The sequence below is a fragment of the Octopus bimaculoides genome, chromosome 10, assembly GCF_046866305.1.
Source record: "Octopus bimaculoides isolate indiv1 chromosome 10, ASM4686630v1, whole genome shotgun sequence".
Lineage (NCBI taxonomy): Eukaryota > Metazoa > Mollusca > Cephalopoda > Octopoda > Octopodidae > Octopus > Octopus bimaculoides.
The window spans coordinates 65,885,912-65,902,721 of record NC_142937.1 but is presented as its reverse complement, the minus strand read 5'-3'; the positions used below and the strand labels follow the sequence as shown (position 1 = coordinate 65,902,721).

At 36.1% G+C, this 16,810-nt stretch overlaps 1 protein-coding gene across 11 annotated transcripts in view; it reads right to left on the bottom strand.

Moving 5' to 3' along the window:
• The window catches only part of LOC106879758 (WD repeat-containing protein 47), a 107,982-nt gene extending 91,454 nt beyond the window's left edge, over positions 1-16,528 (bottom strand). For 6 of the 11 annotated variants that reach the window (XM_052971257.2, XM_014929441.3, XM_052971258.2 and 3 more), the window contains exon 1: positions 14,198-16,527. In XM_052971257.2, coding sequence (XP_052827217.1) covers positions 14,198-15,746 — 1,549 coding nt within the window. In that variant the 5' untranslated portion in view covers positions 15,747-16,527. Of the gene's footprint in view, positions 1-14,197 lie in introns of all 11 variants that reach the window. The other 5 variants (XM_089358727.1, XM_052971256.2, XM_052971255.2 and 2 more) reach the window with 2 other exon arrangements.
• Positions 16,529-16,810: the final 282 nt, after the last annotated feature.

Sequence of the window (16,810 nt, the reverse complement as noted above, 5' to 3'; positions counted from 1 at the left end):
ATGTTTTACTGATATGGTTGTTCATACAGACATCATAAATCTGCCTTTCACTCTGAGGGAAAAGCCAAAAGATAATAGCTCACTGAACAATGCCTAGCTGGTTCTTATTCTAGTAACGATGCTTTCAGAGCATTCTCTTCCACTGCTAATTTGGTTGACGAGGTAACAAAAACTATATACTAACTCTAAGGATCACCCTGGGCGTTTTGAGAAAATCTATTTCTTAGGTGTTCTTAGTGTTTATTATTCCTGCACATCTGCCACACAAAGGCTACTTTCTGTTAACCTTCCTGCGATTCCACTGCATCTCTCATGAGTCCATAGTTTGCACTAAGTATACTGCATGGAATTTCTACTTACAACTTTACATAGAGAGCAGAGCCATTTTACTGAAGTAGTTACTAATTTGTCTGTTTTTCTGCTTACTAGTACTTCGGGCTTTGCAAAATTAACTCTGAGGCCTTTTGATTCCAGTCCTCACTTCCACACCTGTAATTTCTTTATGCATTATTATGTATACATGTGACTCCCTCCGCCACCAAATCTATCAACCTCACTAAGTCCAACAATAGAGATTGTAATTAGTAATAATTACGAGAACAAAACAGAACCTCACCAATAAGCTAAAACTTAACATTGAATCAGAGTTAATATTAATTTAGTTTAATGCTTTCTCAAGTGTCAGTTCAGCAATCTGTGAAACATTATATAATTTATCAAAGACATATTTAGTGTCACATTTATGAGGTGTGTGTGGTATGCTATGAAGTGTAATGTATGTGTAAGGACAAGGTAGGTGAAAGTGTATTTAATAGGGAGGTGATAAATGAGTATGTGTTGGTGTAAAGTTAAATTGTGTGTGTGTGTGTGTGAGTGGGTGTATACATGTGCAAAGTTTGCAACTATGCTTGTGTGTCAGCGTGTGTGTGTGTGTGTTTAGCTTCAATCTGTATAGATGTATATGCGTCTATGTGTGTGTGTGTGTTTTCCTCATATGCATCTTGACATTGTGTACGTTTAAGGTGAGAAGACAATATCACCCTTCAGGCTCATCATCTAAAAAACTAGGGAAATGAAAGACCTTACTCAGAAGGGAGGGTTGGTGACAGGAAAGGCACCCAAATCTTATGGAATCATGCCAGCATGATAAAGTATTGGAGAATGTAGTGGATTAAAATATCTGCAACCTATGTTTATGCATGTATGAGTGAAAAAGGAATGAAGTGTGATAGTTGAGAATAAATGTGTGATGGTAGTTCTGTGATGTTACAAGAGTGGTATAAGCAAGGTTCTATTGTGTATGGGAAGGTAGGTGGTGAAGTACATGTGAGTTGGGTAGAAAAGGGATGGGTGAAAAGTGCAAGTACTAAGAATGTGTTACCACTTATCGTCATCATTTAGCATCGTTTTCCATGCGACCATGGGTAAGATGGTTTGACTAGAGCTGGTAAGCTGCACTGGGCTCTGTTCTGTTTTGCCTTGGTATCTATGGCTGGATGCCCTAATGCAAACCATTCCACAGAGTGTGCTGGATGCGCTTTACACGTCACTGGCATGGGTGCGTTTTACACATCACCGGTACGGGTGCATTTTACGTATCACTGGCATGGATGCGATTTACATGTCACCAGCATTGGTGTCTTTTACCACTGAATATATTCATTCAGTTGATGTTCAATTTGAATTGTTTTATACAATTTAATATTATAACAGATGAGTTGGATGCCTAAATACATAGACTATTCAGCCAAAGATGATGCTTTTGGCTAATATTGAAATGAAGAGGTTTCAAAACCTTCACACATCCTGATAGTGGTTCTAAAGTTTTATAAAGTGAAAAAATGTTTGATTTAACACAACGATATAAAAATCCTAAATAAATAAAGATACAAATATCGTTGGTTTTTATCAAAAATGACATTTGGAAATGTCTATAAAATTTGTTATAACAGATTTGGCTTTGGAAAGTTTTCAGCAGCCCCAACAGTGAAAACATTCAAGAAATTAAAATAAAAAGGAAAAGATTTGAGCCACTAATAGCTTAAAACATGTATTCAGTCTTGTACTACAGAAACAAGTCAAACAAGTCCAGATAAACAAATATATTTCAGACGTAATGGGATTGATATTCATGAAAAGTTTCAGATTATTTACATTTCTATTAACTTAAAAAAAAGAATTAATTAAAGCTATGGAGTTTAGGAGAGACGCAGATCAGTTTGGAGTTTAACAAATCTAAGTACAAACTACACTATGAGCAATATCATCATCATCTTCAATGTCCATGTTCTATGCTGGCATGGGTTGAAAATTGGACTGGGTCTGATATGTTCAAAGATTGCATTGTGCTCCACTGTCTGCTTTGGCATGGTTTCTATGGTTGGACGTCCTTCCTAATGCTAACCACTTTACAGTTTATACTGGGTCTTCCTTCCTGTGCCACCAGCATCAGTGAGATTGCCATGCAACTTGCAAGATTACAAAATCCAAGGGAGCAACCTTATACATACTGAAGGTAAAAGTATGGAGAGAAGGGGCCAAAGCAGAACAGGCTCATTGCTTAGCAACAAGATAATTCAAAATATAATAGGGCTTATTTTTAGATAGAGAGTTAGAGAGGCGGAGAGAGAGAGAGGGGCGGAGAGAGAGCGAGAGATGGAGAGAAAGAGAGACGGAGATAGAAACGAAGAGAGAGAGAGAGAGAGAGAGAGAGAGAGAGAGATAGAGAGACGGAGAGAGAGAAAGAGATAGAGAGGGAGCTAGTGAAACACATTTAAAATCTGATGAGTACACTGTGTGAAAGCGCTACTTTAACTTTACAAGCATTACAAAATAATTTTTTTTATGTTAAAATACTATAATAAAAAATGTGAAAACCAGACCACATCTTAACTTTATTCAACTGATATATTATTGTATACACATTCACACAAATTTTAAAAAAAATATATATATATATATAAATATATATATATATATACATGCACATTTCTAAAGGCTTTAGAGTTGTCTGAAATTCATATTTACATAAATAACCTAAATGTATTGCAGCTCTGGCAAACACCACACCTTAACACCAAAAGCTTTTACTATCAGACATATGAAGATTTGGTAAATGAATGAATTCAGTTGTCACTCAAGCAGCTGATTTTTAGCTCCTAAAACTCACATGGCTTATCATGAATGAATGTCTGTGTGGGCACAACTGAGTGGGGAAGAGACTGCAGTACCTTGCACATATGTCTTTTACTAGAGACTCAGAGTGATAACTGAATTGATTCATTTACCAAATCTTCACATGTCTGATAGTAAAACCACACTAACATGAAACATCCTACAAATAACTAGTTTAGGATGGACCTAGGGAAGGAATCTAATAAAAGATAAATTAACTGTAAAAATGACCAACTATTACAATTAATTTCAAGTATGTTACACACCTATATTCCCCTTTGCCTCACCTGTTAATGAGATTTTTTTTATTAGATGCATTCTGTTACGTAAATGAATTCGTTAAATTGTATAAGAGTGCATAGCCAATGGTATATTGACTAGTAAAAGAGTGCATAGCCAATGGTATATTGACTAGTAAAATAGTTTTGTACTTTATTTTCAATGATAACGTTTGAATGAAATGTAGAAAAAGAGTAAAATCTTCTACCAATTACACCTGTATTTTAATTAATTCAAATTAATGTACCTCATCTTGAAAAATGTAAAATTGTTGGCGGTTGACATCTGGGATAATTCTAGCAGCAAACCAAGCAGGTAAGATGTATTAAGAATATGAATTTTAGTGTTTATTCATAATGTTATTGTTTTTACACCTGTTAATTAAATTTACCTGCCCATAAAAGGCAAATTTAGTCAGAAAGATCAGCTAAAATTACGTAATTATAAACCACTGGCCTATAAGCACCCATTTACAAAATTTCAATTCTGTATGTAGAAAATTAACAAAGTTACAAGCAAATATTGTGGACACCCCACTTGAACCTGAATAAATCAAAATTAATGTGAACAGATAAGCATTACACTTGACAAATTAATCTGAACACTAAAGGGTTAGCTAGGGAAGGAATCTAATAAAAGATAAATTAACAGTAAAAATGACCAACTATTACAATTTTAATCATTTTAAACCAAAGATAAAAAAAAAAAAATCTAACACTTGTCTTCAGTAATCTAATCTAATCTATTCTCTCTGATTTTGTTTTCTTTGTACTGTATTGACTTTACCACCCCCATTCCTTTGAATTTTAACAACTTCATTTAACTGACATGACAGGGCAAAAGGCTGGAAGAAAAAAAAAAAAGTGCTTAACTGTTGAATCACTTCTCAGTGCCTGCTATAACATACAGAAACAAAACAGGCAGATCAGCCAGTCAGTTAGCCAGCCAGTCTTTTGATGACTAGATTAGTGAAATATGTTTCAGGAAGTCAACCTGCACAGAACATGGTTCTTGCCTGATCAAAACTTGGCACTAATTGGTGTTATTCAATATCTTGTTCAACGCACTGACATACCTTAGTGTACTATTAATAATAATAATTTCTAACATAGGAATGAAAATCTGAATTTTGGTAGCAGAGGCTAGCCAATTATATCAACCCCAATACTTAAATTATACTTCATTTCATTGACTCACAAGAGGTTGAAAGGCGAGGTGGACCAGAGAAGGATTCAAACTGAGAATGTAAAAGCTGTAATCACACATTTTGCCCGACACTAAATGATTCTGCCAGTCCACCACCCTAATAATAATAATGATAATGGTTTCATATTTTGCCACAAAGGCAGCCATTTCGGGAGAGGGGATGAGTTGATTATATCAACCCCAGTGTTTCACTGATAATTTATCGACCCCGAAAGGATGTAAGGCAAAGTCAACCTCAGTGGAATTTGAACTCAGAACGTAGTGACGGGTGAAGTACCGTGAAGTATTTCATCCAGCATGCTAACAATTCTGCCAGTTAACCACCTTAAATAATGGTTTCAAATTTTGGCATAAGGCCAGCAAGTTTAGAAGACGGAATGGGTCAATTACATCGACCCCAGGGCCTAAACGGTACTTATTTTATTGACCCCTAGAGCATGAAAGGTAAAGCTGACTTTGGCAGAATTTGAATGCAGAATGTAAAATGCCACTAAGCATTGTGCCTGGTGTGTTAATGATCCTTCCAGCTTGCCACCTTACTACAACAACAACAACAACAACAACAACAACAACTACTACTACTACTACTACTACTACTACTACTACTACTACTACTACTACTAAAAATAATTATTATTTTCACTATAAGCACAAGGCCTAAAATTTGCGTGGAGGGGACTAGTTGATCACATTGACCCCAGTGTTTCACTAGTACGACCCCGAAAGAATGAAAGGCAAAGTCAACCTCGGCAGAATTTAACTCAGAACGTAGCAATAGATGAAATAGCACTAACTAAGCATTTCACCTGGCGTGGTAATGATTCTGCCAGCTCGCTGCCTTAATAATAATCCTTTCTACTATAGGCACAAGTCCTGAATTTTGGGAGAGGGCACTAGTCGATTACATCGACCCCCAGTACTCAACTTATTTTATCAACCTCAACAGAATCTGAAAACAGTGGAAATGCTACTAAGCATTTTCCTTGGCGTGTTAATGATTTTGCCAGCTTGCTGCCTTAATAATAATAATAATTCCAGATGAACTGAACTATTGGTATATGATAAACACAACCTTCAAAGTTTTTTTTTAATTTATCCGCTTATTAAATTATATTTCCTTTCACCAGCCTAACTGACTAATTTTCACACAAAACAGATGCAACACCCTGCTACACCAGCCACAATTTGCATAGGGAAGTAATTGTTGTCATAACATTCCAACAGGATGTAAATTTGAACTTTGCATACTGTATGATGCCCTTCCTACTTCTAACCATTCAACCATGAAATAGGAGTATTAACCAAGGCAAACTAAGTTATACACCTTGCCTGGAGCCCTATAATAATTGGCACAATGCCATAAATTTCTGAGCAAATCAAACCGGTTTATGGATGATACTTTTTCTGAACTCAGAGAACACAGAGATGCATTACTGAATACAAAAAAAGTGTTTTATTTTAACCTTTCCATTTTCAAGACTCCATTTAATAAAGGCTGTATGAAATGGAAAAGGCATAGTTAGGCAAACCCAATAGTACTGGAACTTGGAGAGGCAAGGACACTAATTAAGCATTTAAAAGACATAGGTGTAGCAGTGTAATAAGAAGTTTGCTTCCGTCGCAAACAGATCCCACTTTTTCTGCCCATAAAGTCTATAGGGTAACAACAAAATTACTAAAGTAACCATGTTATTTACTTTTCCCCAATGAGACTAAACTTGTACATTTATTATAGTAGGTCTGATGTTTCAACTATTATATACATTCACATACAGAACTCAACAGCAGCAAAGAGTGTAAATAAGAGGTAGATTCTTGGTTGTAAACTTCTGGTGCTACTCACTCAAAGCAATCTAATACAATAGTGAACAAATAGCTTTTAGATCAATACACAAATACACACACAGTAGCATTTAACTCTTATTCACAAGATTGTAATCACGATCAAATAATAGTTCTTTAGTCAAGTAGTAATTTTTTTTTTTTTTTTTTACCGCAGATATTAACATACCATTACGGTTGCATAAATAGTGCTGTGCATTTAGAGCTGACAGTCAATGCATAAGGCAACTGGTCTGTCTACAATTCTCTTCTGTTGAACTTTGGTAATGAGTTTATTGAATTGACAACAGCAACACACACACACACAACGAAAGTGAGTGGAAGAAAACAATAAAAAAATAACCAAAATGAAAACAAATTATATAATACTATGAAGAAAGCAATCCCCCGTGTTTAGCAGTATAACCAACAAACACAAAATGTCATTTTATGAATGGTATCGGGCCAGCAAACTAGCAACAATCTTACAAGTGAGCCTACTAGAAATAGTAACCAAATCTCACGTCACACTATACAATCTTAAAAAAGTAAATAAATAAAAGGGAATAATGTTGTCCTTGGCATATAAATGCTTGGAAGAAAAAGGGCAGTCACTGCTGGAACGTTTCTGATTAAAAATCTGCTTGATAGGAGCTAAACAACATGCTAGTTTACTAGACAAAAAAAACAAGAGCAAACAGAAGAAAAAAGGTAATTATTAAGTCTGGTCAGTATCTACAGAATTTGCCCCCCCCCCCAAAAAAAAGAGCCAATTCATTGCAAAGGAATGTAACAATGTGAAATGACAAAACGAAAAGCAAATGATAAAAGCTCAAGGAAAGATAATCAAGAGAATCTTATTGCCAATAACAATGACATCAAAAATCAATAATATGAGAGACAAAAGAAATCCAGGTTGTAAAGTGAAGTGTTACAGCAACCACAAGTTAGTTTCCTCAGACAGTTAATGAATCTCAAACAAAATTCATCAGGTTTCCAAATACAAATTTTTATTTGAAAGACTCCACTGCCATTAAGTTGTTTATAAGGCTACAAGCCAGTTGTAAAAATGTAAAAGTATTCATTACCAGAGAGCTAGTGATCAATTTAAGAACATCAAACTTTTACTTAAAATAGATTATGTACTTAGCAAAGTTAACTTCTGTTTACCACTTTTGACCACAAGGCTATACATGAGGAGTGTGTGTACATCCTTGCATATAAATAAATATATAATTAATGTATTGTAAATATTTGTTAGGTATTTTCTTAGCAAAATGCAAATTTGAATCTCAAACAAAAATAGAGTGCAGATGGTATTATTACGATATCTGTACATAGTAGGAAATACTGGGACAATGAAATTTGTTGATATTATGTATATAAATAATCTTTTAAAGCCACATAATGTGCATTAACTTAAAAAGTCATGAATGTGTATAAGCTTATAAAGCTATGAATGAGATTAAGAAAACAGTAAATCACTGGATGCATAAAGATAATGTACTCAACTATTTAGGAGAACAAATGCAAGCTAAATCTCAACCTAGTTATTCTTCTTATTTCTATTTATTATAATAAAAGTGCAGATCTGTGTATGTGTGAGCATTTCACAATTTTACTTCATTTTACGTAAGCCCAAAATTATAAAAAAAAAAAAAAATTCAATATACTTTCTTATACAGTGCTGGTGCCATGAAAATAAACAGCCAGTCCATTCTGTAAAGTGGATGGCATTAGGAAGGATATCCAATCATAGAAATCGTACCAAAGTAAACATTGGGGCCCAATGTTGTCCTCTGGCTTGTCAGATCCTGCTGAACTGTTCAACCCATATCAGCATGGCAGACAGACGTTAAATGACGAGGAATAAATTCACAGAATTTGCTGTATGTAGTTCACCTCAAGTCTACAACAAGCCCGATTGTAGTGTACACAATCAATCAGCTATAAACAGCAGCCCAAACTCACTTAAACACTTTTAGAGCCCCATGTGAAAAACGCTTGATTGGAGCTACCTAATAACCCAGTCTGCACCAATAGAATATTGCACCAAAGTTGATCCTTTACTTGTCAGAACCATATGTTAATAATTTTAAAATTATTTTAATAACCCTTTGATTACATATATATCATGGTTTGAAGCTAATATCTAGGTACATAAGTGAGTGTAAGAATTCCTCAGTGGATGAGAAACAAGGATTCAGCTTCACCTTGCCCACAAAGATCCAAGAATAAACCATGGTTCAGCTTTAAACGGTATATAGTTACTAAAATAGAATACACAGAGATCTGAAACCTAGTGGCCCACTTTTGATACCTTTTTACATTTTTGTATAAAATCTAACATCCCCTCTTGCCATTTTCATCACTGGCAATGCACATATAAGCAAAATAAAACAAATCTTAACACAAAAGACTATCTAAAATCCATCAACTGATAATGACCTACTTATACATTCAACTTGAAAAATTTTTTTTTTTTTAGAAAACATTAAATGCTCACAGAGGACACTTGCTTTGGATCCTGTTCTGCAGCCACAAGAACTGAGCTGTGTAGTTCAGCATCCCTTGCCTAGAAACCTAACAAAGCACTTGCAGAAGATATCAAAATATAATCCCCATACATTTCAAATAACTTGTCCAGTTTCCTACTTTACCTCTGCTGCGTGGCACGTTGGGTAAGTGTCTTCTATTATAGCCTCGGGCCGACCAAAGCCTTGTGAGTGGATTTGGTAGACGGAAACTGAAAGAAGCCCGTCGTATATATGTATATGTATATATGTATGTGTGTTTGTATGTCTGTGTTTGTTCCCGCCAACATTGCTTGACAACCGATGCTGGTGTGTTTAGGTCCCCGTAAACCAGCGGTTCAGCAAAAGCGACCGATAAAATCAGGGCACTGTCATGGTATTAGCTGTCAGAATTGAAAGTAGAACCGACAAGGAACGTTACTGCTGGTTTGAGTTGATTCTTTGGCTACTGACTAGCCGGAGCTATCTATCTGTCTGTCTGTCTGTCTATCTCACTATCTCTCTCTCTATATCTATCTATCTATCTATCACTCGTTCACCTCTGTTTGTGTCCGTAGAATTTATCAAATTAGAAAACGCAAATTTAATATAAAAATATATTTTCTGAAATTGCAAATTATTTAAAATATAAAAATATAATTTTCAACAGAGAGAATTTATCAAAATAGAAAACAAATGAAGTTTGAAGTTTAACAATAATAGGATCGACCACTCACGACTAGCTAGCGCGGACGCGCAACTGCGCGTTCGGGACCACTCTGCTTTAGTAGTACCCTTATACTCTGTGTGTTTTCAAACGCATGGATATAGGTGTCAAATTTGTTCCAATAACTTTCGAGTGATAGATAGATAGAGAGAGAGAGAGAGACAGACAGACAGATAGCTCGCTCCGGCCAGTCATGGTATTAGCTGTCGGTAGCCAAAGAATCAACTCAAACCAGCAGTAACGTGCCTTCAGATTTTTCTACTTTCACTTCTGACAGCTAATACCATGACAGTGCCAAAATCAGTACTAGGCTTACAAAGAATAAGTCCTGGGGTCGATTTGCTCGACTAAAGGCGGTGCTCCAGCATGGCCGCAGTCAAATGACTGAAACAAGTAAAAAAGAGTAAAAGAGATATGTCACAGATGAATATGTACATCAGATGTACTTTTAGAGTTAAGTTTCTCCTGCCTCGATTTTCCACTCAAAATTACAAACACAAATATAAGTAGAAATCATCATGTCCAATTCCTGTACTTGATGCACAGAGTATGAAGTATAGTATATTAGGTAAATACGTAGAGGTTAACTGACTTTCTGGCATACTGTAAGTGAAACGGAAAGCTGGTGCTTATAAATGCAACCTACGTCATTCCAACTGATGGTGACACTGGGTAATGAAACATTGCATTTATAAACACTACCTTTCCCATTTCACACACCAATTATTGTGCCAGAAAGTAGTTTCAAGAAATGGGAAGTTTTACATATACTACAAATCCTATGAATTTATTCCGTATAAGAATGTTCAGGATGTGTCAAAATTCATGCACAAAAGAAGTTCAATATGTTCCAAAATTGTCAACAGACTTCATTTTTCTAAAATTGAATAAAATAATGATGAATACACAAGAACTCGAACGTGCTGAACAAAAACAAACAATAAAGGAATAACAGCGGTATAAAATGCCAACTGTTTTGGTGTGTGACTTTTGGCCCACACTGTATTTTAGCCAGCCCGACGGCCCTAAAGTCATTTGGGGATTACATAAAATGGGGGGGGGGAATGTAAAATACACACACATACCCACCCCACACATTCATTGAAATAAACAGAAATACAAGAAATGAAATCTGGGTTGGAAGAATTTAGCTTTCATTCTCTCTTGAATGTACTTAGCTTAGTACTTTAACTTTATGCTGGCAGTAATTCACTGATTTATTTGATAGATAGATAGATATAGACAGACAGATATCGGTCAAACTAGGTAGCTCAAATCTTATGTGTACTACTGCTACTAGCTGTAGTGCCCAAGACTATTATCGTATGGACATAGTAAAGAGAAGGGAGGGGGTGTGCCCAGAAAGAAGCAAAAAGAAAACGGAAATCGAAGGCGTGGGAAAAAGTGGTGAGGTCGTCTTATAATGTTGGATCTCAGAGGAGAGATGACGCAGGAATCCGGCATGTGACAAGATGCTGTGCTAGGACGGACCCACGCACCCACTCACCCCATGCCAGTTTCGAAAAGTACTTATCGAAATAATGATGATGGTTTAGTTGTGCATATATAATATTTGCAAGAACAGCTACCAACAAAAAGATTTCTAATAAATAAATGCCACAAAATGGAAGAGGACGTAGCCGATTAAATCAACGTCTATATTATAGCTTGCAATTGGTTTATCAACCCCCAGATGGTGGAACGACGGGATTTGAACTCTGATAAAAAAAAAATGCAACTTAATACAGTTATAGTATGTTATACGGTGCTTCGCCGATACTGACATCCACAGCCCTAACCCTAAAAATAGTGCAGTCCGATAGCTAGAAGTTTCATAGTAAACTACCAGAATTTGAAACAAAAGAAAGGGCGAGAGAGAGAGAGAGAAATAGAGGTGTGTGTGTGTGTGTGCGCGCGCGCGTATGCGCAGAAGCATGAAATAAACAATACATAAGAGAGATTATTTCGAGGAAAGATTCAAATAGAAATAAAAGACGGGAAACTAGCAATACAAAAAGATGAATGAACATCCTTCTATTTAACATAAATGTGAAGTCGTCATGTGTCATTCGCAGCAGAGAGATAGCAGAAGCAACTCCCAAACCAATAATCGCACTGCAATGTTTGTCTTCCAGCTAACAAGTTGACACAGTCTAGTAGACAGAATAAGAATAATTTTTCAAGTCGGGGCCGACGACCGACACAGTAGAGCTTGTCCTATTTATTTACGAGTTCATCTCTCGTCAAAGTCGAAAGTGTTGATGGCAACAGTAGAGTATAGTAGTGAATATTTCGGAATCTAATCTGTAGTGGTTTTGTTTTTTTGCCCCTCTCAGGGACTTGCACTGCAATTTATTCAGTGACACATATTTTGCGGTCATCTGTCAATATAAAAGAAATCACCGGCATCTTGTCATTATGCCAACTGTGGAAATTACCTTCACATACATTATTTACATATCTAGACTAGGAAACGTCACTATTCCTTTTCACAAGAAATCTACCACTGATTTGTTTTCGAACAACACTAACTTTTATGCCCTTATTATCGATTAATATTATACAGCAATAGGTGAGAGCTGAATATGTCATTATAGAAAACACGTAGTAGTGTTCAAATGAATTTAGAACACTACTTAAACTCCGAATCCTTCATCTAGGACTAGGTCCACAGCGTCAAGAGTGGCGATAAGAGGAATCCAAGGCGAGCTGACCATTACCATATATATATATATATATATATATATATATATATATATATATATATATATATATATATATATATATATATATATATATATATATATATATATAACTCTTCGAAGCGCCGGTGTTAAAACGGGGGTAGCTGATGAAGGAAAATGTTCTCTATGTGGCTTGTGTGTTTTCTGTACTCTAGTTATTATTATTTTCTTGTCTACGTTTTGTTTGCAATGTCCTGTACCCAGATATGCACCTATATATACAGGTAGGCGTAGGTATGCACATACCTGTACGTATATATGCATATACTAATTTATTATTTGTTTATATATATATATATATATATATATACACACACATACACGTATGTATGTATGTAAACCCTTAATCGGATTTTTAGGTTTTGAACATTAGAGAATCAGAAATCTGTAAAAGCAATTTTGTTGTAGTCCATTTTTTTTTTTAATCAAAAAACTTATTTTTTGTAAATGAGAAACAGTCAACGGTTAACTGGTTTGCATCTGCGATATTTCTTAAAATAAACATGTACTTCGTGCGCATTCGTAGCGAATGTATTTTTACGTTTGAAAGAATTCATGATAAATTATAATTTTCATGTTGAAAATGTAATTCATAACAAATGCAAACAATTTGAGCACTTCAAATGCAAACCAAATACACTTATTGGGATACACAATGGATTCCTGTACAAGAAATAAATATTACCATTATCGAGTCAATGAGGGGACTATCTAGGTGGTAGTTCCACTTGCTAGAAATAGTAGCCAAATTTCCCATCACATCCTAATGTCTTTAAAGAGAAAAGAAACACTGGATAATGAAGTCTTGAAAATATGAAAAGGCAAGGTGGTCATGACTGGAATAACTGATTATAGGTCAGTTCGATTGAGGTTGATTGAGAATTAATCAGCAACCACTCAAGAGATGGGACTACTTCAGTAACGCCATAAGACCAACACGAATGACAATAAACCCGGTGCAAAATTATGTGACTTGAGAGGATGAATTACTAAATATGTAATCACCGAAACAAAATAAACTGGAGCAGCACAGTGATTTTTTAAAACAAAAACACGTAATTATATGATAACTGAAAAATACACTTGTTGCCAAGGATTATCATACACCTGAGAAGCGGGGGTGGGGGTAACAAAGGGAAAGAGTACTTGTTGCCAAGGGTTACCATTCAACTATTATCACACGCAACTTACGTCAATTAGTTTGAATGAATTTAAAATAAGTACCCACCAATTACTAACATGACAACTACTACTTCCGTTAGAAATTAAATTAACGTCCCCAGACAGATAGGTTACCAAATCCTTATTCCATTTAATTATAATGCATAACATTACGATCAGGTTGGTAGTGGTGATGCTGTTAATGTCGCAGTACCGTGGACGATGATGATGGCGGGACTGATGCATCTATAAAGCGCCATCACAAACATTGTTGGTGGTATTGCTATTGGTGATATTGATGTTAGTGTTTAGCCCGATATTAAATCTGACAAAATAGATTCATGATTAAAGGCGTTCGTGATATAATCGTACAGTTTCTTTTTTCAGTACAGTACCCTATTTACACACTTTTTTTTTCAATAGGGTGTCATTTGAGGGAGATTTAGTTCCTATTTGTAGCAGGTCGAGCAACAAATAGTACAAAAAAAAATGTAGAGGCTCCTCTCATTGACTACGATATTGATGTTGGAGACCCTTTCCCAGATAGATAAAACGTGAATAAAATGACTTACCTGGAGTCCCTTGTAAAGACCGAGTCGAGGTTTCGGGTGAGCTGAATGATTGTTGCGAGTAACGTACTTCCTCCTTGATCCTGTTATCGTTCAACATGGTCTGCTTCTTTTCGAGTTCATTGAGTTCTTTCTGGTACAGCTCCTTCTGTTGTTCTTGAATCTCTAGCTGTTCTTGCAGGCGCTGTTTTTGACGTTGATACTCCTTAAACAACTCCGTGTTGGTGGACCCAGCAGGCCCTGGCGTGGAAGAGGCGGTGGTGTTCAATTTGAGGTGTTTTGGGGAATCTGTTACTGAAGCAGTGAGATTATTGCTTACAGGTGAGAAAGAACGGGGTGGTGTACCAGAGGTACCTGACTTGACGTTCTTCGGAGTGCGCAACGGCGACGATGTCACTGAGGATGACGAACGAAATGAGCGCGAATCGTCGGAAATTGAGCTCTGAGTGTTGATGACCTCGCTTTCTTCGAACAGCTTGTCCATCGACATTTGCATAGGATTCTTTTTCATATTGAACAGCCTGGCTGCAGGGGTCATGGAACGCGACATAGGGCTAAGTCCATCACCCGAGTCTCGACGTCCTTGCCATAAGCCGCTAGACAGGCCGTCGAACTGCGGATTTAGTGAGCGGGTCATCATGTCAGCGCCTCCCCTCGGACGAGTGGTGGGTACATGCGAGTGTGGGAACATGCGAGGTTTGATAGGGGTGACAAGAATCTGTTCCGACCAAGACGCTTCCAGAGATGGTTTTGTCATTGGCCGAATGTCGACATTCATAGTCTTCTGTTCAAAGGGGCAAGAAAATGTGTCCGTCGGAATACTTTGCAACCAGGAAAGGAGGCTCAAATCAGCATCGCTGAGACCAGTATCGTTCAACAGAGATGCAAATTTCAATTCCATTTCATCTCCGTTGCTGGTTGCTTTTGATTGACAATAATCTACACAAGATTCATAGAGCAAACCTTTCAAAAGTAATTGTAACAAACGGTCGTTTTTGGCCACCAGATTGTTCTGGTCGTTTTTACGTTCGAATGGTAGCAAGTGTTCAACCAACGGATAAACTGTCTTGAAGCACTGGGCACGAGCATTACTCGGGTTCCAGTTTTGGTAATCGATATGACTAGCCAAACGGGGTAAGGTCAGTAAAAGACAAAGATTGCTATATTCTTCTTTAGTCGGGCAGAGCGACTCAAGCGAGTTGAGACATTTGACCACTTCGTCGACTGTAAAGTCGTAATTGGCCATAATACTAGGCTCAGATTTGATACACAATAATTCCAGATATTTGTGTTTCATAATAATATACTCAAAACGTTTTGTGTCAAAATCATCAACACTGCCCAATGGCTGAACGAAGTCCATCACATCGTCCCACTGACCATCGAGTATCAATTGACGTAGGAAGAGCATGTCGTCTGAAAAAAGGCCATTAATGACTCCTGTCTCTCGTTCGAGAGACATCATTGAAATGTTCAGTTCGCGATTCTGAAGAAATTCCGTCACAAGACGGAGTACGTCTGTTTCATTAACTACAATATTCGCAGCCGGCATTTTCAGAAATAATTAAATAGATCTCCCACACAAAAAAGAAATTTTTTTTTTTTCAATAAAAAGAGTGTTCACTTCAGGAAATGAAAAAATTCTTTGCAAAGAATAAGACTTTTTTCTTCTTTTTTTTGTCCACTAAAATAGAATTCCCATATCTTTGTTGAATTTTAAAACAAATGTTCCGATATTTAAATTATTGCGTCACGACTCCATGACGCAGTTTGTCATTCTCGGAATCCAACTGTCTGAAGACTATTTTCAGGCTTGTAATGAATTTAACAGAAAAGGAAGGAAAGGATAGAGATAAATTAGATAGATATAGGATGGAAATAGACAAGGTAAGAAATATGCATTACAAAAATTGACAGACAAAAATAGAAAGATTTATCAGGTGATATAAATCGGCAGATTAACGGTTCACAATATAAGTTCCGTTGAGTGAGTTAGAAAAAAATCCGAGATTTTGGTAAAACAGTGTAAACTAAATAAATCCATGGATTATCAAAGTAGCAGCCACAAGACACATGTAGATGTCGGACCTAGAATAGCAGAGGAAAAGATCGGACCGAACTGAGTAAAATCCCAGATAAAATGAAAATAAATGGATATTCACACAGCTGCAGAATTATTGGAAAAAATCGTGTAATACCTTACATTGGCGACGTTTACTTTTGGGCCAAAGATGTAAATTCTCCTCTTTTACATACATCTTCATTCTACTGAATCAGTTTTGTTTTCACAACTTGCAGCCATTCAGCCTGGCGTTTATTGCCGGAAGTTGCCGACAAATACCGTAAAGGAAAAAAAAAATGAAATGAAATGTCAAATAGATATTTTATAAATGATATTATTTATCAATTTAATTTTTATATTTCACTAATAATCTATGCAAAAAAATTCAGTATGTTAAATAACTACGAAATGTTTTATCTTTAAATAAACTCGAACCAAAGCATATAACATAGGAAACAAGCTCTCATGTTTATGAATATTTATTGTATTGGCTTCAAATGGATATAAAAAGTTAAGTACTTACTATTTGTAATGAAATAAGTTATCAATAAACT